Raw genomic sequence first — 23119 nt, forward strand, 5'->3', positions numbered from 1 at the left:
CAAAGTAAAAAGTGGATTTTGAGTGTCCAGTCTTGTAGAAAAGGCACATGGAACAGTACAGAGACACAAACAGGATTAATAATATATTGTGAAGAATAACTTTCAGGTTTGTCACTAGTTTTATGAAATATTTTGTTAAAAGACGTCACTATAAATAAACTCTCTATGTTACACAGCTAGCATGATATCAATGTTAGCTAGCTAAACACAGAGTAAAACTTTTCACATAGAAAAACAGAATAAATATTAAAAAATAAAAATAAATAGAGCTGTATTACATTCACTAATCTGGCTCAGTGTGTACGGCCTGTCCAAAATCTGCCGCAAAAGCTCAATTTTGTTTTAACGCACTTGAGACAAATTACAGATGGTACTCTGAAAAAACGGAAGGAGGAGTTTTGCAAACACATCAGAGATCACAAAGGTTTTCAGAGGGATGAATGGACCTCTGGAATAAGGTTATGTGTATTAAGGGTTATCATGTCCACCTCATCAGAAACTGGGGAGGGATTAAGAGGAATATTGGATTTCTCTGGAACGCTAACTTTTTAGCACATTAGCTAACGTTAGCTTCCATAGCAAAACAAACAAGTGTGGTCCTCCTTTGTAAGATTGGCTTCCTGTGACATCATCCATCCACTGAGTGAGAGCATACGGGTCGGCCAGTCTGGTCCCGTTGGTCAGTGTTTACTTATTCCAGTAACACTGGCGGTCCCGGAGAGTGAGTGACCTGACATGGTGCGTTGGTAAATTCAGTCTGACGCTCTACACTAAAATGAGAGCCCTGTTGGTGGAAGAAACGCAGCGTTATATTTCTACATGAATGAACCAACGGTTAAGTTAATCACACATTCACTCCGCTCGGCGCTCTGCTGCTCCGTCTCCACAGACAGAGTGTCCAGAGTGCGCTCTGCCACTCTGAGAGTGCGCTGCTCTGGATAACCCAACACTACATTCAGACAGCGCTCCCAGTTTATCAACGCTCCAGTTTGTGTCAGAGTGCGCTCCCACACTCACAATGAGTGTTTCTGAACGCACCACTCACATCATCTTCCTCCATCGTCTAAAACAAGACCACACAACTTGTTAGCTAGCGCTAGCTAATGTCTGTGGAGAACTGTTTTGCCTCCAGCTAAGCCCCGCCCACCAACAAACATCACACTGTTCACTAACAGTAAAGGGTCTATATGTTTTTTTGTATAACTGTTAAAACTAGAAAGTATTCTGTACAGAATTAGAATATACTGCAGTGTTGTCCAAATCCACAACAGCTAATTCAGTTCAGTTCACATAGATTAATTTATTAAATTCATATTAATTCATCATTTGTCACTGACGCTCTGACCTGATTTTCAGACCCAGCCAGCACAGTTTGTTTAAAGATGTGAGATATTTTTCTGTTACAATCTATAACTGATTTGTTTCTAAATCTCCTTCAAATATTCATATGAAGTGCTTCAGCAGCTGTGCTGTCTGAATTGCTGGTTTCACTAGCCGTGTCAAAGTTTGTTCCCCCATTGAATGGTGTTTGCTTGCCGTTAAAATGCGTAGCGCCCCCCTCCGTGGTTGTAGGTAAAGGTAAAGGTTTGGTTCAGATGTAGGATGGGGAAACATCTTGACAGTGAAGATGTCTTCAACACAACACTGGTGTGCCGGGTGCCATTATAGTGTCATTAACTCTTCCCACCATTGGTCGCTCACATTATGCTCATTAGTTGCAAATGAAAACATTCAATTCACCACTCACCCAACACATGAGTACGTTCATGCACAACACTGATGTACGACAGTATGGATCTGGGACATGCTGAATGTTTCTTGTGTTTTATTTTAGGGAAAAAATAAAAGAATATTTTAATTATCAATTAATCTTTTGATTTATAAAATGATATTCTTAATGTTCTATATAAACCAAAATGCCAAAAACTAGTGGACGTCCACTAGTAGAGTCCAAGGTGACGTCTTCAGATGTTTCATTTTGTCTGACCAGAGGTCCAAACCACAAACGTTCAGTTCACTGATACAAAACAGAAAATCATTTTAGAAGCTTCAACTAAAGAGAGTTTGACACACTCAGCAGATAAATTCAATGCACATTACCTCATCACCTTTATTCTGCCTCCCACAGAGGACAGGGGGTGGAACTGCATATTGTTGAAGGCACGAATTTAAAAGATTCAGTAGAAAACATTAAATGAAACTCACTTCTGCCCACATGACATTATTGCCACCTGAGGGGTTTAAAGGGCAGTGACACCCATTTTAACTTGTGAACATGACCTCCTCTTGCCATTACGGAGCTGACCTTTGACCCTGTGACGGAAGATCTGACGCTGCTCTGTGGAGCATTAACGGGCTGCTGACTAAGACTTTTTCCTCCTCGTGTTAGTAAAGACAAACCTTCAGTCAGTCAGTCCTGGAACATGTAATCAATACATTTAAATGTCATGTAAATCACTGAGCGGCAGCCATGTTACTGTCTGAATGTATTTCCTCCACAGAGGACACTCTGCATGACGGACGTTCACTGCTTCATGTGTTGTTGTTGTTGTTGTTGTTGTTGTTGTTGTTGTTTTTGAGCTCAGGTCAGTCTGTGACGTCACACTTCTTTTTTGTGTGTATTTTGACGTTTTGTGGCAAAATATGTGGATTAAAGTCTGTTGTTGACATCAGCTCTCTGTATCCCCGGCCTCGTTCATGGTTAACGTGTGGATCCGCTCGCTCTCAGGAATGATTAATCACACATCTGCTGCTCAGACTGTTGAACTGAAACACTGAAGGAAACCGCACATCACAACTCACACTCATCTGGGAATTAATTCTGACACCGACTAACATCTGTGTCATCAGTCCGAACCCTCCACCTGCACTTTAAACATTTTCTGCAGAGGATATCGTTGTTTGATCGAACACTGAAACAGTTTCTTCATTTATATTTCTACATTTATTCATAATTTCACTTTTCTCAAATAAATAATTCAAAGGCAATATTTGCCCTCTGACACAGAAATACCTTAAACCTTTTTAGAAATATTCTTATGACCTAAAACGAGACAAACTGAGTCTAAACATCACTAAGAGTCAACATGCTAGCAGCTCTATTATGCTAACATGCTGGTGTTTGACAGGAATAATGTTTACAATGTTCACCGTCTTAGTTTAGTATGTTTTTAGTTTAATATTTTTAGTAGTTTATTTTTGCATTTTTTCCTGTTTGATATTAACCTTTAAATAGTCAGCTAGCCTAGCTAGCTACAAAAAAGAGGAAAAGCACCGTCAAGTTCATGAAGAGGACGGTCAGCTGTATGGAGCTTTACTGCTCGCTGTTACAAGACGATACACGTCAGTCACTTGAGTATTTTTTGTAGCTCTTCAAAGCACAGAGTGTAGATAAGAGCCATAGCGTAGGCTGACCAAACGTCCTCTTTTGCCCAGACAAGTCCACTTTTCACGTCCTGTCTGGGGGGTGTTTATAAATTGATGATGTCCGGTTTTCCTTGTGTGTGTGTGTGTGTGTGTGTGTGTGTGTGTTAGAGTGCAGCACGGCCACATATTTCTGTCTGAACCAGACAGTCATTATGTTTTGTTATGTCCGAAACCAAACCAAGCCCGACATTATTTAATGACTAAAGCACTGAGTTTGTGTCACACAGTTGTTATGGTTACAAGCTATTTAACAGGCTGGGCGTGTGCCGTGGGTGCTCCACGGAGAGGGAGACCTCCGTGTTTGAGACGGGAGCGGGCGGCGGGAGGTCCGAGGCTTCCAGCGAGGGGGGAGGTAGAAACAAACAGCCAATGTGTGCGTGTGTGATCTGTTCAGGTGTTGTCACATAAATGACAGTGCCCAAGCAATAAACAGGACAGACAATAGGATTTTATTTATTTTTACACTAAATTTTCACTGAAAGCTGACCGAATCCGACCCGAGCCCGAATACAATTTATACATTTTTGACCAAACCCGAACAACCCGTCGGGTAGGCCTACCGTCGGTGCCATTGGACTCGAATCAGGTAGCCACACTCTGTGTGTATGTGTCCCCTATCTATTGGGGCCTATCTGAATTTCTGTCTTTGAGAGATATTATTTTGTAATATAACTGAATTTTCTATCCATACATATAAACTTTAAATATATTAAAATTATAAGGCATCTTTGAGTAAACTGCGAGTATCATTTAAGTAGGCTATGTCGTGGCCGGGCCGAGTGTCCTCATTTTTTGGAAATCAAAATATGGTCACCCTACCATAGCGACCGAACGTTAGCTCTTAAAATAAGGCTAAGGTTGGTGCTACACTGAGTGACTAATGCTAGCTAGTCACCTTGAACTGATCAAAACCACTAACGTATATACAAAACAAACATTAAATACTATTAACAATATGTATAAAGCTAACTGTGCAAAGTTAACTTAGTAACTTTACTTTGCAGTTAGCTTTGTACATATTGTTAACAGCATTTGCTGATTGTTTTTGTAAACGTCGTTTTTGATCATTGTGACAGCGAGGTTAGCCAGTCAGCTAGCCTAGCAAGCTACTGAAATGAAGAAAATCACTGTCAAGTTTATGAAGAGGATGGTCAGCTCTATGGACCTATACTGCTCGCTTTCACCAGAAGGTGTACGTCAGTCACATTAATAGTTTTTGCAGCTCTTTCAAGTACCGAATGTAAAAAAGAGCTATGGCGCCCTAACGTTAGATAAGCTCTTGAAATGTTGGTCCGACACTAAGTGACTAGCTAATGTCACTACCAGTTATCTAAATAAATTTTTGCAAAGACACATTTTAATAAAACTTTTGGTACCAGAATAATAAATTCAGTTGCTCTTTCGGTCCACTAGATGGTGCTGATGTTTTTTTCCTGATGAGGTTAGCAGAGGTCTCAGTCAGCAGTATTTGGCAGGAAGTTCATCAAAACAAAGATGGAGGCACTGGAGAATGAAATCAGAAATGTGCCGTTAGCGTTAAAATCAAACATCTGGACTTATTTTGGATATATCACAATATATTGCATCGCAATACTCAGCATATTGCAATAATATAACAGCATGTCCTCTGGTGATTCCCACCCCTAGTTAGCAGTGTCAGCAAGACTAATAGTGCTAACATAGTTAACAATGCTAAAGGGGGTTTATGGGTCAAACTTACTCACCGGGGCAACCTGGGGGGAGACGGGAGGGTGGGTGCGGTTTTCCACAGCAACATCCTCCCTTCATCGAGACAGTGTTACCAAAAGTATTCGCAAAGGATTGCCACCACTAGCTAGTTCCCACCCGACCTGGCTGGTACGCAGTGCAGAGCAGCCAAGGCTAACATTAGCAAACCAGTGGAGACCGGAGTGTGGGCAGTAGGTGCTATGTTTCCACATGTTACCACAGCTATCCTTCTGTCTGTCAGACTTTTAAAAGCAATATTAACCCTTACAGACAGTTAGCACGTTGACCAGCAGTAAACACAGAGTGCAGCTGTCCACAGAGCTGGGAGATTAGTAATGGGGCACTTTTGCTGTAAATGGAAATATTAGCATGCTAATACGCCCGTGATGACAACACTAAAATGCTAATATTTAGCATGTGTAATATTTACCATTTTAGTTTGATATGTTAGCATGCTAACATTAGCTGATTATCAGTAAATACAGTTAAGGCTGATGTTAATATCATTAGTTCTGCAGGTACTGAACACATCAACATGTTGACCTGATGATGGCGCTAGATGAAAAGTCAGAGGATCACCAAAGTTTGTAGGATTCATCCTCTCGGGAGCCTGACGTTGTGTCTCAAATCGCCTAAGTCTGTGATGATTTGGTACTGTGAACAATAGCGTGAGTGCTAACGTTAGTTTGGTAGCTAACGTTAGCATTCTCTAGCTAGCTAACTTGCTCCTAGCTCATTTTTATCAGCACTGATGTTGTAGCGTAAGTTTGATTTTTGTGTGACAGGAGATAGCGGGCGAATGTTGGCGATTTAAAGGAAAGACAAAGAAGAGGCGGTAAAAAAAAAAAAAAGCTATTGTCACTTCCTGTAAGTGCAAAATGACAGTACACAGTTTGAGACAACACTACCACCACCTCACTGTTGAAATTAGTGCACCACGCAAGAAGTACATAGTGTACGCATTGTACTATATTGAAGTGTACTAACAGAAGTATGCGATTTGAGACACACTCTGAATCTTTCTGCAAAAACACAACTTCATGTGATATTCGTTCACAATTCAAGATGGTGCATGATTCAATCTGGAGTGCTGGTGTTAAGCAGAACGAATAAAAGACAGATTTGTTTAACGTTCAGCGACAAAACGAGCGTTGAGGTGAATCAACACCTCTGACAGTCTCAGCATGTTTGCTGGACTTTGTTTCCTGATTGTTTATAACCCTTTGTTGAGTCATAGTGATTTTGTCCACCTGCTCCACCTCCTCCATTAATCAATCGATCACCTCCCATTCGACATCATTGATCAGCCTGTAGTTGATCCTCCGGTAGTTTTCAGGGTGAACTTGTCGCTGTCGCCCCACCTCCTCATACAGCCTGCGTACGACGGGCGGCAGCAGCGGGAAGCCGGCGGTGCGAGCCAACATGTTGCAGTACTCCCACTGATCCTGGTCCATGATCACCAGGTGGCGCTGCAGGACTCCGTGCTCCTCTTTTTCCCGCTGCTCTTGTCGGACCTCCTCCTCCATCTGGGCTGCAGACGGTAAAGTGACGGAGCCGTCCAGCACGGATAGAGCGAACTGGACCTGAAGAGATAAGACTGGATTTAATAATGACCACAGCTAAGCTCCTCTGTTGGATCCCATCAGTTTTCTAATCGAATTATAGACAAAAACAACCTTCTCACACACATCTGCCATCACACTGTTGTAAATCCCTTTAGAAAACATCGTCACACAGCACTTGTGATGAGTTATTTTTTAATTATCTTTGTAGCGTTTTTCCAGTCCTGTCTACATGTCGTCTCACCTGGCAGTTGAAGTTGGGGAAGGGGCAGATGACCTTGCAGATGCCGATGAAGAAGAGCGAGGGGAAGGCTGGGGGCAGCAAGTAGCGGTACAGGGGAGACATCACGTGGTCCTGGATGTCTAGACCCAGCTGAGAGGCATCCAAGAATGGATAGCTGAAGTTGTAGCCGGTGCAGAACATCAGGACATCAGCAGTGCCCACAGAGCCGTCCTGAAACAGGTGGTTTAAACATAAGTGAATTTTATTGGTAAACACAGACAGGTTCATACGAGAGATTTAAAGGAAAGTGATGCAACTTTCTAGCATTGAGGATGTCATAAGCCGTGTGCAGAAAATACATGTAAGATATCCAATCAAATAAATTAGATTAGATTACAGATGTCCTGACCTGATCTCAAAGGTTTGTATCAGGGCTGATGAAGGCATATTTAACTGCTCGGGGTTGGCTACATTGAACTACAGTATATATACCAATTTGGACATTGTACCTACACCGTAGCCTGATGTGCACCTCCCCAGAAATGTAACTACGCATCACAGTGATGCAGACCTCCTGTCTGTCTCTGTAAGCTGAAACCATTTCCCTCAGTGGAAACAAAGCTTTGATTTACTTTAATTTCACAGATATGAAACAATAAATTGTGAAGACAATAAAGCCTCCACAAAAATAGCATTTTAAGTCTTGTGCGTGATTTATCCTGGCTTCATATGAGCAGAGGAAATTGCTGCTAGCCGCTAGGCTAATGTATACAATGGAAACTGCCATAGGCTTGTGCTAATAATGTTAGCATGTTGTATTTGTTTGGAAAACGTGTTTAGTATAAGACAGTTGTTTTGTCAGTGAACCTTGTGAGTTGTAACGGAGCCGAATTTTGTAACGTTACCTTTGTTAAATGTTGCTGTTTTTCATGGCTTCATATGAGTAGAGGAAAAATACGCTGGCTACTAGGCTAATTTATACAGTGTAAAATGCCATAGGCTTGTGCTAATAACGTTAGCATGTTGTATTTGTGGGAAAATGTGTCCAGATAAAGACAAGTGTTTGTCTGTGAATGCTGCGAGTTATAGTGAAGCTGATTTGTGTTTGAAACTGTCTCTATTAAGCCATGTTTACTGTGTGTTTAATGTGTGTTTGATGTGTGTTCAGTGTGTGTTTTGAATCAAATAAACTTTACAGCACTTCACAGAAACCCTGCCGCCGACTAGTGTTTTGGAGGTGTAACTGCAGAGCGACACAGACACACCACCGCAGAAGTGTAAATGCTCACAACAGCGTAGGCTCTGCACAGAACTGACGCACAAGTATAAATCCTAAAACAGTGGACACCGCTGAGAAACTGTTGAAAAACAGATAACCTTCATTTTTATCGAAAACCGTCGCCACCGTTTGACGCTCAACAAAGACTTTTGTGTTTGCTAGACTTTGATGTAAACAAAGAGTCTACATAATATTCATTTTGTGCCCTACAGTTGCAGCATGAAATCATTTTCAGGCTTATATTTACATCCACCTGGTGGCTGCAGTATGCATTGTTCTAAGATACATTAAACAGTGAATGATGTAAGCTGTAACATCGCCTTAGCTTAGGGTTCATTTGTTTAACTGAAGTATACGTCCTGTCCTGTGGTAAGGACCAAGCTGTGACTCCAGTGTACTGTAACACCTCTAATACAGATATCTCTGAACAAACAGACACCAGACGGAGTCAGAATGAGAGCAGATCGGCGCTGGGAGACTTCAGTGACCTGGAAACGGAGGCTGCCGTCCTCTTCGACCGCCACCACTGAACTGGACTGTTGAATCTCAGCAGGTAGAGGCCAGGTGAGACGAGGACGGCCATGACTCAGAGTCACCTGGACAGAGAGACAGAGAGACTCAGAAACAGACTGACAACTTTCTTTATACATCGTGTCACTGTGGCTACATTTTAGTGACACACGTCAGTGGAGGTTTTTGTTACCTGAGCACCAACTTTGGCCAGTTCAATGGAAATATCCAAACCTGAAGCTCTGGCTCCGAGAACGACCACCGACTGACCCGCGAACGGCTCTGCACTCCTGTATGCATGGCTGTGGAGCACCTTCCCTTCACACAGAGACAGGAAAGACAGTGTGGTTAGCTTCGCTTAGCTTAGCACAAAGACTGGGAGCAGGGGAAATTGTTAGCCTAGATTAGCACAAAGACTGGGAGCAGGGGGAAACAGTTAGCCTAGATTAGCTCAAAGACTGGGAGCAGGGGAAACAGTTAGCCTATCTTAGCACAAAGACTGGGTGCAGGGAGAAATTGTTAGCCTAGTTAGCATGAAGTCTAGGACCGGGGGGAAATTGCTAGTCTATCTTAGCACAAAGACTGGGAGCAGGGGGAAACTGTTAGCCTTGCTCCATCAGAAGAGAAGAAACTCCACCTTCCAACAGCTCCAACTCTGATTTCTTTTGTTTATTAAAGTGTAGAAACACACAAACTTCAGTCAGCTCATTGTTCATGTTGGGGCTGACAGTTTCATAAAAACATTAATGTTGCGTGCACCTTTAAAGTTCTGGACCCCTGGTATGTGAGGGATGTGAGGGTCGGAGTAGTGCCTGAAAAACAACACAACACAAACATCACATCATCCAAACAAACATTTAAACCGGTTAATGCAGCGTTCTGGTGACACCCAGTGGCAGCAACAGGAAATGACTTCAAAATATTTGTTGAACCAAACTTTAAAGAGTTACTGTTTTTCAACATGGAGCCTTTTTTGCCATATTTTTGTATCTACGTGACTAATGGGAACGGTTTTTTAAAAATGTGTCTGGTATTGAGACAAAGAGCTGCAGCAGTGAAACAGGCTGTGATGTCACCACTCTGTTCACACTGTCGGTGTCCGTCCACTAACAGTGTTTGTTTTTGTCACTGACAGGCTCAGATTGTTGTTCTAAGTGTTTGACAACATTATGAAAGGATCCCTACAGAGATAGAGCTTTGTGTTAAAGAGTAAGATCCTTTTTGTTTAACCAGAAACAGCTCTGAAATCACCGTCACCAAACCCACCAGACTGCATTTAAATAAACAGTCATGTTAGTGTGTATAGAGGCAGCATGTTGTCACATCTAACTGGTGAATTAAAGGTTAATTTCAACCAAACCCAGGGTCTAAGACATTTAGGTAATTTAATTTTACAATGACTAAAACTGAGGGAAAAAAACATGCACTGATATTAAATTGCCCAAAATGTTTATTGTGACATGAAACACGACCTTTTCTGTCAAATTAAAAAGTTCAAAGTAAAAAGTTCTTCTTTTACAATGCAGTGTCAGAAAATAATAATTTCCATGTCTTACTATTTTTAAGACTTTTGAAAGATTCATTTAAGACATTTTAATGACATTTAATGCATTTTTCTTTAAGATTAATGAATGAATCGCCTTTTTAGACTTTTTAAAGATCTGCGGGAACCCAACAAACCAGAGCTGGTGATTTGAACAGTGGAAAGACGAAGGAAGTTTCTGTGAGTTTGATTTTGTTTCTGCTGACTTTGACTGAAGCGTGTTTAATGATGATAAAATGCAGTCTGGTGGGTTTGGTGACGGTGATTTCAGAGCTGTTTCTGGTTAAACAAAAAGGATCTTACTCTTTAACACAAAGCTCTATCTCTGTAGGGATCCTTTTATAATGTTGTCACTCAGAACAACAATCTGAGCCTGTCAGTGACAAAAACAAACACTGTTAGTGGACGGACACTGACGGTATGAACACAGTGGCTACATTAGAGCAGTCTGTCTCCTCAATAGTGGACGGATAGTTCAATAATAGTCAGAACAAAAGCTCAGCTGCAGAATGAATAAACTGTTCTTCATCTTGATATGAACACATCTCACCCCGAGCAGACGAAGACCGAGTCAAAGGTTTCTGTTTTGTGACCACCTGATGAATCTGATGATGTCACTTCCCATGTTGTCCTCGCCTCCTCGCCCTCCGTCGTCTCGACAACAGGCTTCACACTCTCCACCACAGTGTTGAACTGACACAGAGAGATAAGAGTCAGAGAGAGGAACAAGAATGAAACTAAAGCTTTGTTTTCATAATCAACCAGATAATCTTTTGCTCTGTAAAACATCAGAACAGAGTGTGAACTGTCACATCACCAGCGGTGAGGTGGAACAAACATAAACATGAAAACATTTATTCAAGTACAAATTCAAGGTACTTGAGTTTTTCCATTTTATGTTACTTCATATTTCGTCTCTTCGACATGTCAGAGGGAAATACTGTACCTCTTACTGCACTGTCAATACTTTAAGAACATTTTCCTTCAGTCAGGTTTTGACAGGCTTCCCACATATTTTCATGGACAAATGTTCATAACATTTTCACGGCTTTTCAAGTTTTCTTTCTTAAATTTTCATGACCATTCGCATTGTGTTACACAAACAGAACTGCATGAATGTTAATTATATATGGAATTTACACACCAACCTTTTCTAGGTCACACTGACCTCTGACCACCAAAATCTTATCAGTTAGTAACTGAGTCCAAGTGGACGTTTGTGCCAAATTTGAAACAATGTGATGGAAGGATGTCTGTATAACCTGAAAACACTAGTCCATACCCATTGAGTACAGCATACCATACCATGACTTAGTCATACCAAACATTAGAAACACCAACATTGGTCCACAGGGGGAGCCACAGCGATCGGTCGCATTTTAGCCATTTTGAAGCATTTTTCTGTTGTTATAGCGCCACCCAGTTGCCAATTAGAGTTAAATTTCTCCAGTCACCTTGAGGCGTCCTGTTCTACATATCTACCAAGTTTAGTAAAAATCCATATGGCGGTTAGGCCTAGATAAGAAATGAGCTCTCTAGCGCCCCCATTTTGTTTGATGGGGTCAATAATGGAGGGGTCCCCTCAGATTATGTGTGGTCATATGCCTACAAAGTTGCGTGGTGATGGGTGAAACCCTTGAGATGTTATACACCTTTATGTGATGAGCCACGCCCTCCGCAATATTCATTGCCTTATAGAAGCTCAGTTTTAGTAAGTTTTCCAACTTTTGCCAAGAGGGAACTTTAGATATTGGTCCCTAGATTATGTTCACCCAGTTTCATGCAGATCGCTCAAACTTCCTAGGAAGAGATCCATTTGAAGTGTTTTTCAAAACATTCAAAATGGCGGAAAATGAGATATGTCCATTCAAAGTTTGACATTTCAATGGGTTGCTATAGCGCCCCCCTTTGGCCAATTGATGTAATATTGCTTCATTGGCATCCTCCCATGACCCTCTACCACTGTGCCAAATTTCCCATGGATTGACCAAGTCAGTGAGGAGAAAAACCTGGAACACACACACACACACACACACACACACACACACACACACACACACAGTGTTTGTCATTATATAGTAAGATAATGCCTTCAGCCACGACTGTCACCAGTGCGGAGGCACAAAAATGGAGGAAAACATGGACAAATGGACGGACAGTGAAGCCCAGAGTTTACTGAGTGTACGTATATGTGATGTGAAAATGCGAAGTGATTTTGACTCGTCAAAGCAAAATAGACGTTGCTGCACCAGCCGCTGGCCTTGGTCTTAGGCCCCAATCACACAGACAGTGTTTTGCAGGTTGCAAAACACAAGGAGCGCTGCACTGCCTTTTTTTTTTAAAAAAACTGAATGCCACTAGTGAAAAAAAAAACACTTGCTGTGCCTTTTTATTGTTGCCAGGCAACCACATACTCACCTCCATACCCTAACCTTCCTGTGTAGTCTATCCACTGTTTATTTATTAATTTATTTGTATGTATCCTGCAGTAATCAGTGTGTAGCTGCTGCCATGTTGAGGCAGAGGATGCTGTGTGTAGCTCTGGTTGAGGGTGAGAGGCTGTCAGCAGATAAACAGAGATCTGTGTGGGTACATGAGACCCTAAAAAAGAGGCTGGATCATGGGGAGTACCACCAGTTGGATGCCAGATGCCTCAAGCACAGAGAGATAAGGGACAAAAACAGCGAGCAAAAAGCTTCATTCTGATTAAAAACTGTTAGAAGAAGTCGCCTCCAGCTGCTGAAACACTTCCTGTGTGATCGGGACCTTACAGGACAACATGTCAGCGTTTTTCTTGGTGGTGTGAATTAAATTAGTTCCTCACTGCTGTCTGGTCTCTGTCACTGATTGGTTAGAAATAATAAGTGTACTTCCTGTTAAATGTCAGTGAGTCATGTGACCTGCTGGAGGTCGACTCACCCTGATGTGCGGCCGGATGTTGTGGCTCTGACAGTATCTCTCCAGGTACGTCCGAACCTCCTGATGAGACAGAAAGCTGTTCAGCTGGGGGTCAAAGGGGAAGTCAGGGAACATCATCACCTCTTTGGGCAGGTTGGTTCTGTTGGGAGGAGGCGGAGCCATTAAACTCTGGACCACATGTGGATTTCATTCAGAGGAAAATGAGTTCTCTTTGATGACATCACAGACGTACCGCAGGTCTCTGTACATACTGCTGAGAACCGGCCGGCCGTTGTTGTACGTCCCAACGCGGTCAGTGTAACACCAGGTGCCGCCCACGCTGTCAGAGAGCTCAAACACCACCGGGGGGGCGAAGCTGTTCAGGCGGGACAGGATGTGTCTGGCTGCACAGAGTCCCGCCGCCCCAGCACCGACCACCGCCACCCGCTGCAGCATCGCTCACGTCCTGATGGAGACAAAGATGGTGTTTATTATACGTTTTATTATTCTGTAGGTTTTTCAGTCGACTGTGACTCCTGCAAACTTTCAGCTACAGAAACCAAACATCAAATATATCCAAGGATTAAAGGGACAGTTCACCCTAAAATCAGAACTACCTTTCCTCCCACCTGTAGAGCTGTTTATTGATCCAGATAGTTTGGTGCAAGTTGCTGAGTGTTGCAGAGATCACCGTAGAGATGTCAGTGTCTCTCCGGTAATGGAACTACATGACACACCAAAAAAATCCATTTGAAAAACTCAACATCACGTCTCTTTCTACAAATCGTGACTCATTTACTCAAGATGATCCACAGGCCTCGTCCCTCCTCCCCTCCTACACATTGACCTCAGTGGGCGTGTTTGGTTTTGATTAATCAGAATGACCGAACATTCAGGACACAGCAGAAATGTTGGACTCCCCCCAAGCCTTAAGACACAGACTGTGTCTCAAACCTCATACTTCTATTATTACGCTACGTACTTCCTGTGTCGTGCACTAATTTAACAGGTTGGTGTTGTCTCAAATCGCACGCTGCCATTGTGCACTTACTGGAGATGATGATGGCTTTTTTAAAATTTATAATTGCCTCTTCTTCTTCATCTTCTTTTTAAACGGAACATTTGACCACTTTTTCCACCCAAACATAAACCAAACTTACACCACAAAATTGATGCTGATTAAAATCTGCTGCTGTAGCTAGAAGTGAGTTAGCTAGCTAGCAAACACTAACCTTAGCATTTGCATTATTGATGGCGGTACCAAATCATTACAGACCCAACAAACATTACTGACGGCTTCTATTCGACAAGTTTTGGTACTTAGTGTGAAATCATGTAGGACTAACAGGCTCCTTGTCGTCCCCAGCTGTGATGTCAAAAGTTAAGAAGTTTGTGACGTAGCTTCAACTGCTGACCATGTCTTTGCTATATTGCGAGTATCATGATTGGAATTTTCGTATGACATTAAAATAATATCATGAACGAGTTGAAGTGACACGTCCCTAGCTGTGTCTGATTTATTTATTTTATTTATTGGTGTTGCATTGTCACATCGCTGTCACTGAGGTTTGTGCTCGCTTGTTTCATTATTTCATTTGTAATTTTTGGTCATTACTCACCACTCTGTATACAAACTGAATGTCAACAGTTAAAAATATATATACAAAGTAAAAACAAAAACAAAAACCCTGTTGCTAGGTGCGATCATAGACTGTATAAAAATATGGACACAGTCACAGTGACGTCACCCATTGGTATCTGAGGTGTGGGTTTGAAGCTCAAAGTAGTAGGCTCTGGCCGTCGCCATCTTGGCAGTGCCTGACTCCGCCCAACTCCCGGGCCAATCAAAACTGGGCAAAGAGGCAGGCCAAATGAAGCCTGGTTGCTTAAACACGCCCACCTTACTCGAAGCTGCTAAGTTAGCTAAGGCTAACAAGCTAGGCTAACAAGCTACACTACTTTGGCTAGCCCTGTGGTGTTGGCTGCTCCCGTTTGGTGCCAGCTCCCTCACGAAACAAAATATCCAAAAGGCACAAACACGGCTGAGAGGTCAAGTTCAATGACTTACGAATTAGCTGAGATGACGCCTAGCAGACAGCCAGCGGCTAGTTAGCCACCTGTCACTCAAAGTGACCATGCCCTTAATTGTGTGTAACATTAAGCCTTAATAAAATTTTAATGGATGAGTTATAAAAAAATTCACCCCCTGTACATTTGTCATGAGAGGGGAAATTAGCTATAGAGACCAAAACCGTTTTTTGTACCAGGCTGTAAACATGTTTATTTCTGCTGTAACATGGGGGTCTATGGGGACTGACTTGCTTTTGGAGCCTGCCTCAAGTGGCCATTCAACGAACTACAGTTTTTGGCACTTCTGCATTGGCTTCACTCGTCATCCCTGGAGGTTGCTGCTTGGGTGTGATGCATTCCTTTAACAGATGTGATTGGTTGTCAGAGACACGCCCCTCTGTGAGCCTGTAAGGTGTGAGGACACCCAGTGGACATGAGATGAACTGCAGACAGTGACAGTGTTGGTGTGATCACTGCTGCTGAAGGTTGAGACAGACTCAACTCATCACTGCTGCTCTGATGTGTTTTTGCAGTTTTACTTCATGATGTGATCATTTTATTTCTAGTGTTATTTTGTTGAGCAGAAAAAGTGTGCGTATCTCTATTGACGTCAGCCACACATATTATCCTGCACTAATCTGTAGTATTTAATTTACTCAGTGTCATTCAGCATCTGGAGAATATTTCTCAGATCTCTTTGTGTTTCCACCATTTTCTCCTCTGATTCAGAAACTCTTAAAAGTCCTGCGAACTGCTCCTGACAGTTGTCACTGTAGGAGCTCTTTAAAGGTCTGAGATGGTCTGTGAATAACTTTCATCTTCACCATGTAGTCTTAACTTTAAGGGGAAATTCTAAGAAAACATCACAAGAATTTTCTTAGAATTTTGTAATGAGGGATGACCCTGTGTAAAAGAAGCTGTGTGAGTACGGCCCGCTCTTCACACCAATTTTTGGTCTTCATAAAATGTAGTTTCATTTCAGTATCATGTGATGATGAACTGATTTCTGCTTGAATTTTGCAAAAAAAAAAAAAGAGACTATGATCATATGAAAATGTCAAATTAACATGAACATGTAGTGAAGTGATTTCAGGTGAACGAGTCACTTTATAACTGTACCTATCAGGCTGTGTGAACTTTGACCTGCGGACAGTTTCCACACTGAACTGTTCATTGTTACACGTTCACACACAAAATAAACACGTGTAGAGAGTTTCCTCTGAGCTCCCGGAATAACTGGACATTAAATCCTCAAATTAAAACCTTATGTTTCATTTACTTTGTGTAACAGCTAACAAGCTAACAGGCTACAAGCTAACAAGCTAACCGCAGTTTGATTGAATCTTTCTGAACAACGGTCACAAACTACAAACCTACGTCACTAGCTAAAACCGTCAGCTTGGTAACGACATTAAATATATTAAACAAAATGAGTAGCGTTACCGTGGTCTCCGTTAGTCGGTGTAAGTTCCGGTGTCGCGAGTTTTCGGTGCTGAAATCAACAGAACAGTCGGTGCGAGATCATTTAGCGAAGGAACCGGTTTGCGTCACAACACCGGAACAGTTCTGAATCAACGACAGAGGTGTAGTGAAGAGAGGAGGCTCGAGGGCCAGGCTGTTCCGGAACACGTCACATATACAACTTCCGGTATGCGTCCTTCAGAATAAAAGCGAAATCGTTTCAAAATGTCAATAAAAATATATATTTTTTTTAAAAAAAACGGAGAAAAAAATCCACACTTTCTGATTTAAACACTCGCGATAACCTGAACTTAACCCTACTATTTAACAGGTTGAGTTTGACGGAAAAAAAATGCAATAAATGTTTGGGGTTTTTTTGTGCGTAATAATTATTTCTACATTTAAAAATAAAAAAGTGATTAATAATACATCAATCTGGAAATCCATCGGTAAAAAAAAAAAAAAATTTTTTCTTCTTCCTTTACAACTACAATGTAAATTGCAGAATCTGTCTTGAGAGATTATGAATAAATAAAATCAATACAATCCTTATGAAATGGACACAGATAAATAAGCCAGGCTGTTCCAGTAAACTAAACACAAACATGTTCCGACCCGATTCTACAGAACAAAAGCGAGATCGCTTCAAACTTTCAGTGGAAGAAAAAAGCACAAATACTGCACAACTTCTTACAGAAGACTTAACTCTGATATTTAACTGAATGTGGTTGAAGAAAAAAAATGCGATTAATGATTTTTTTATATACATATATTTCCCTAAAAAACAGTGGACAAAAAAAGTGATTCATTAATAAATAAATGTTGTAAAAAATAAATTAATATGAAATTAAAACATTAATTGTGAAATGGACACAGGAATAAATAAGCGTGTATATAATTAGGGTCAGGCTGTTCCAGTTAACTTCATACAAACATGTTCCGACCTGATTCTACAGAATAAAAGCGAGATTGCTTCAAACTTTCAGTGGAGCAAAAAATAAACAAATAAATAACTGCACAACTTTTTATACAAAAAACTAGAGCTAACATATACTTAACGCTGATATCTGTGGTTCAATAGAAAAATGTAATTAATAATTTGAAATAAAAGTAATTATTTTTACTTGAGCAGGAATTTCAAAATATATTTCCCACGGAATCGGTGGACAGAGAAATAAATAAAATAAATAGAACTGAATGAATTGATACTTAAATGACTAAATTATATCAATACAATAATTAGGCACAAAATAAATGAGCACATGTACAATTTATATAAATTGTACATGTGCTTTTATATATAAAAATGTATTTATTTTTCTAATATATAAAATTATCATGTTGATCTCTTCTGTACGACATCTATTGCACGTCTGTCCGTCCTGGAAGAGGGATCCCTCCTCAGTTGCTCTTCCTGAGGTTTCTACCGTTTTTTTTCCCTGTTAAAGGGTTTTTTTGGGGAGTTTTTCCTGATCAGCTGTGAGGGTCATAAGGACAGAGGGATGTCGTATGCTGTAAAGCCCTGTGAGGAAAATTGTGATTTGTGATATTGGGCTTTATAAATAAAATTGATTGAATTGAGTAATTGTGTGTGCTAATAAATATGTTGGTAATTAATCAGTAAAAAGATAAATGTCACAGTTTCTACAAATCTATTTGTTCTGTTGACAGACTTCAGTGTTTTCTCAACATGTTCGACTTTATTCTTAAAATGTTTATTTTCGTCAGTGAACTGATTCTTCGTGTTTCTTTTGTGTCTCTTTGCATGTTGTAAAATAAATAAATAAATAAATAAATAAATAAATCATGGCTAGTCTCGAGAATAAAAAGTCGACTCTAGTGAAGAAGATGTTTGTTAATGCTGCAGATGTTTATGATGTGAATAGTTCTTGTTGAAAACAACAGTAAATCAATGGAAAAGCTTCAAGTTTCAAATATTTTATTAAAAAGAAAAGCAAAGTATTGATAATCATAATAATGATCAGGGATGTGTAAATAAACATGAATCAGGATGCAGCGTGTCGGAGCAGTCATCACTTATTATTGATTATTGACCAGTAAAATCTGACATCTTCCTCTGAATCCAGGACTGAACGTCACAGCTCTCGGCCCTGCGTCAACATTTCAGTCACAGATCCACTCTGAGAATTAGTCTCAGAAATGAAGTTAAAAATCAGAACTCAGTGGATGGAAGGAAATCTTTTAGAGACAAACCAGCTGGAAGAAAAAATGACGCTGGTACTTAAAATGATGCATCTTCTAATGAGATGTATTTTCATTTTTCTTCCCATGATGAATTTTATGAACAAATCTGTGACTGAAACGTTTGAGTTCCAGGAAATAGTCGTGTCCTTCCCCCTGATGATGTCATCCTGTTTCAGGAGGAAAACTGAAGATATTCAACGACTGAGTGTCGATTTTTTTTTTTAACCATGAAATTTCCAACAGGAAGTTCAAACGTTTATTTTGTCCGTATGAAGTTCGCTACATGAGGATCCAAACACTGAAGACACAGACAACCCGTCTGATGTGATGTCATCATCAGCTGATCAGAGATCTGTCAAGTTTATTGTTTCTCTGTAAAACGTCCCTCAGGTTTGACGGATCCTTGCAGAGAATGTGCTTTTTTAAACTCGTAAACTTCGACACCTGCCTCATGAATCCAGCATCAGTCCAGCTTTAATCCACACACGTTTCTCTGCACAGTTCAGTGACATCATTGTCACTTGGTGGTGGCGTTGCCGTGTGGCGGCGGCTGCTGCTGCGGCTGCTGCTGCTCGGCCAGCGCCTGCTGCAGCCGGGTGCGTTTCCTGGAGTAGTGCTGCCAGTGCAGCAGCTGCTGCTCGTCGATGAACTTGGCGCACTGCGCGTTGACCAGCTCCTTCCTGAAGTGTTCGTACTGCAGCAGCTCCAGCATATGGAGGCAGTGAGGATACCTGTGGAGAGACGCCATCAGACAGGAAGTGAGGTTAATACACACTCTGTACTGATCGGAGTCGTACCTGTCAGAGGAGGGAGCTTCGGATAATGAAGATCATCACTACATGTTTTTATCTCTTATGTATCTTATTTGTTTTTTGTCTTTGAATCTATTTGATCTACTTTTTATTTGAGCTTTAATTTAAGACTTGTATCACCTGTATTATTATTGCTTTTAAATTTTTTTAGTGTCGTCATTTCTATTCCTGTTTTTCTTTTCTTTTTTTGTATTGTCAGAGTTTTTATTCTTCTTTTCTTCTTCTTGTCTCTGCACTGCTTCTGTCTTATTTTCGGCCTGTACGTTATGTGACGCTCTGTAAACTGCACTGACTTACATGAAAGATGTTTTATAAATAAAGATTGATTTGAATTATGCGTTTGTTCATGTCTCGTCACAGTCTGACCTCCGTCTGTGTCACTCTGCTCCAAACTACTGAAGAAGTCGGGGACTATTTTCAGTGGAGGATGAATCTACATTCGATGCTGTAGTGAGTATTAGTGGCAGCAGTATGGTGCATGAACCAAACTCCAGAGCGTGTGTTTGTGGTGATGAAGGAACTGTGCTTGTTGGCAGACAGACTCAGTGAACAGATCACAGCGACGGTTCTTACTTGAGGAACTTGGCGTACTCGGGTTCCTTCCAGTACAGCAGGTACTTGAGGTAGTTGATGAACGGTCTTTCTCTCAGGAAACCTCTCTGAGCCAGAACTGATCACACAAACAGGACAGTTATCAGATCAAACCACCACCACCTTTATGAGCATCAGCGTACACCTGCAGTGCACGGCCGCCTCAATGTGCTGCTCTGGCAGACTCTGTTTTATTTAAATCTTTCCTTTAGACTTCATGCTTCATGTTCAATTATTTATTAAACCCAGTACTTTTGAATACGACTGCTTTTCAGGCAGCAAAATAAATAAATGAATAAAATACGTCAGTATTTCCAGGATCAATGTAACTATTAATATCAGTTGTACTCAGTCTGTGCAGAGAGCTTTAAAACAGAGTTCATGTCGTCATGTTTAAATGTTTAAATGTCAGAGCTGGTTAATAATTTCCAGAGACGTTTTCAGGGAAGAACTCTGTAATCTGGCCGTAATTAAAGGGCAAATAGAGACAACAATATGATACGGTTGGTTTCTCTGAATGAAGTGATCTTCTACATAAAAACTGGCTGAAAATAAACTAACAGCTAACTCCATCAATACAATCTGGAAAAAAAGACTTTCTAATGGTGAAAACAGGTGTCATAACCTCAGAGTAATCAAACCAAACATGTATAGAAACAGTGGAGCTGCTGTCACTCACAGTTGAGGTAGTTTGGGTTGGCCAGACACTGGATGAACTCCAGTTCAGACTGGAAACGGTTCCTGGCCTGTTCCTCTGCAGCACAAACACATGTGTGAAACATTTTATTTCCTCTGCGTCATGAATTCATATCAACAACTGAAAGACTGTTGGTGATCACTGGACTATCAGCAAAGTGCCTTTTAAATGAGACATGGCACCAAACTGTTCAAATTTGTATTCATTTAAGGCTCCATCTGTCATCAGCTGAATACAGGAAGTCACACACTCACCAGTCAGTCACATGATAAATTGAATTTACTGGTGAATTGAATGTGTACCGATCTGAAGAGTCAACCTCAGCTGTTCACAAAATATTTTAAGTCATTATAAAACACACGTATTTTTGCTGATAAATGTGGCTGTCCTTAAAACTGGATTATTTTGGATGTAGTTTGGAACAGCACTGCGCCCTACCAGCTAAGCGAGGACAATAGCTAAATATCAGTGTAACAATGTTTGTATCAACATGTTCAAAATGTATGTAATCAATCGTAATGTGAATGCATGTGAGTAATGATCCCTTTGAGAAAAAACAAAATCCACAACACCGCGACTGCACGCACCAGACTCCATTCAAATATGTAGCAATTTAACGCTGCGTTGTTCATCAACTTAACACTGGAGGCATTGCAATCACAAGTCAGTTTGACAATTTATTGACTTCACTGATGAATCCAGTGTGTGCCGATTTAAAGAGTCAGTCTCATGTAGTAATTAAGTGTTTAAAATCATCTTTATAACACACTTCTTTTTGTTGGTAAATGATGTTGTCGTTATGTGGATTAATTTCTGATGTAGTTCTGAATAGCGCTGCAAGTTGATGCCAACTGGCGAACACCAGTTGACATTAACTATATATAAATGTACCAATGTTTTAATTAACGTGATGTTTTGCGTGTAACAATTATGCATTAAGTGCGTGTAACTACGCACCAGACTCCATTCAAATATGACGTGATTTAACGCTGCGTTGTTTATCAGCTGGACACTGGAAGCTTTGTAGTCACAGGTTAGTTTAACCCTTTGTTGAATTTACTGGTGAATTTAATGTGTGCCGATTTCAAGAGTCAGTCTCAGGTATTCATAAGATGTTTTAGTTTATTATCAAACGCACATATTTATGTTGATAAAAGAGGCTGTCCTTAAAATGAATTAATTTTGGATGTATTTCGGTACTGCACTGCCTTCGTACAGGCTATGACACCTTTACGCAGATACCTAGCTGACAAACTAAATATTGATGTAACACTGTCTTCAGTAACGTCATACATTGCGTGTGTATATGAACAATCATGATGTGAAGGCATGTAACTGATAAATCTCATGGAACAAATACCGCGACTTCAGATCCGCAGTACACAGACTAAATCTAATCATTTCTTAATTGTGAAAAGACCGAATGGTGACGTCAGTCCCGTGTACACTTCAGTCGTCGCTAATAAATTATTTTACTGCTCACAAATCGTGATTAAGTTAATTTAGTGACGTAGTTTCGTCCTCTTCTGATGGCTATGCTAACAAGCTAACGCTAGCGGATCATGTAGCTACAATATCGGCTACAAACCTGTTTCCATGACGACAGCAGCGGTCAGATCCGGTCCAGAACACAGCAGACTGTCTTTATCTAAATAACAACGTTAACTGTTTGGTTAAAACACGATTAAATTCACTCCTGAGTGAATGTGTGTGTTTGTTTTGTCTTAAACACCACAGTCAGGAACGTGAAGCCATATTTGCCGGAAGTCAGCCCTATGTCTGTTTCCGGTAATTTCCGTCACTTTACGGCACCAGCTGTTCATGTTGTGACCGCCAGAGGGAAACATTTAACAACAGACACTTTTATTACATTCTGTTGAATTAACACAACTAGTCCACACCTGGTCCACACCTGGTCCACACCTGGTCCACACCTGGTCCACACCCGCTGCACAGGGGCCCACACACAGTTTCACATGGTGTGTGTTTGGGATACAGGTCATAGGAAACTGCAGATTAAATAGTCAACTGAACCCATTAAGAAGAGCAATGTATTCAGACAGAGTGTTTGTGAATTTGATAGTACGATTGCTTTATTTAAAGTACAGTAGTAC

The 23119-nt window shown here is 40.8% G+C and overlaps 2 protein-coding genes across 3 annotated transcripts; both read right to left on the bottom strand.

The window, feature by feature from the left end:
* Nucleotides 1-3863: 3863 nt before the first annotated feature.
* Nucleotides 3864-16831, bottom strand: LOC117246138 (uncharacterized). 2 transcript variants are annotated; one of them, XM_033609887.2, is made up of 10 exons: nucleotides 16683-16831; nucleotides 13799-13893; nucleotides 13423-13635; nucleotides 13191-13329; nucleotides 10822-10964; nucleotides 9488-9540; nucleotides 8922-9046; nucleotides 8707-8814; nucleotides 6961-7170; nucleotides 3864-6737 (listed from the first exon to the last, which is right to left on the bottom strand). In XM_033609887.2, exons 3-10 carry the CDS (start codon nucleotides 13623-13625, stop codon nucleotides 6426-6428), a joined length of 1293 nt encoding a protein of 430 aa, XP_033465778.2. In that variant the 5' UTR covers nucleotides 13626-13635; nucleotides 13799-13893; nucleotides 16683-16831; the 3' UTR covers nucleotides 3864-6425. The 2 variants fall into 2 exon arrangements, with proteins under 2 accessions (XP_033465778.2, XP_033465782.2); XM_033609891.2 differs by lacking the exon at nucleotides 13799-13893 and having other exon boundaries at nucleotides 16683-16815.
* A 1791-nt stretch (nucleotides 16832-18622) lies between these two features.
* Nucleotides 18623-22777, bottom strand: med31 (mediator complex subunit 31). Its single transcript, XM_033609904.2, has 4 exons — nucleotides 22594-22777; nucleotides 20988-21062; nucleotides 20291-20387; nucleotides 18623-19636 (listed from the first exon to the last, which is right to left on the bottom strand). The coding sequence occupies exons 1-4, from the start codon at nucleotides 22601-22603 to the stop codon at nucleotides 19423-19425; spliced, it is 396 nt and encodes a 131-aa protein (XP_033465795.1). The 5' UTR covers nucleotides 22604-22777; the 3' UTR covers nucleotides 18623-19422.
* Between the last annotated feature and the right edge of the window lie 342 nt (nucleotides 22778-23119).

This window comes from Epinephelus lanceolatus, chromosome 11 (assembly GCF_041903045.1).
Source record: "Epinephelus lanceolatus isolate andai-2023 chromosome 11, ASM4190304v1, whole genome shotgun sequence".
Taxonomy (NCBI): domain Eukaryota; kingdom Metazoa; phylum Chordata; class Actinopteri; order Perciformes; family Serranidae; genus Epinephelus; species Epinephelus lanceolatus.

What these genes read in the sequence shown, in the direction of transcription:
- LOC117246138 (XM_033609887.2), bottom strand. Translation starts at nt 13,625, where the DNA reads ATGCTGCAGCGGGTGGCGGTGGTCGGTGCTGGGGCGGCGGGACTCTGT. An exon ending in AGTATGTACAGAGACCTGCG is followed by an intron (nt 13,330 to 13,422) that starts GTACGTCTGTGA and finishes TCCTCCCAACAG; the next exon opens with AACCAACCTGCCCAAAGAGG. An exon ending in ACGGCAGCCTCCGTTTCCAG is followed by an intron (nt 7,171 to 8,706) that starts GTCACTGAAGTC and finishes CACCTGTTTCAG; the next exon opens with GACGGCTCTGTGGGCACTGC.
- med31 (XM_033609904.2), bottom strand. An exon ending in CAACCCAAACTACCTCAACT is followed by an intron (nt 20,388 to 20,987) that starts GTGAGTGACAGC and finishes TTGTGTGATCAG; the next exon opens with TTCTGGCTCAGAGAGGTTTC. An exon ending in GAGTACGCCAAGTTCCTCAA is followed by an intron (nt 19,637 to 20,290) that starts GTAAGAACCGTC and finishes GTCTCTCCACAG; the next exon opens with GTATCCTCACTGCCTCCATA.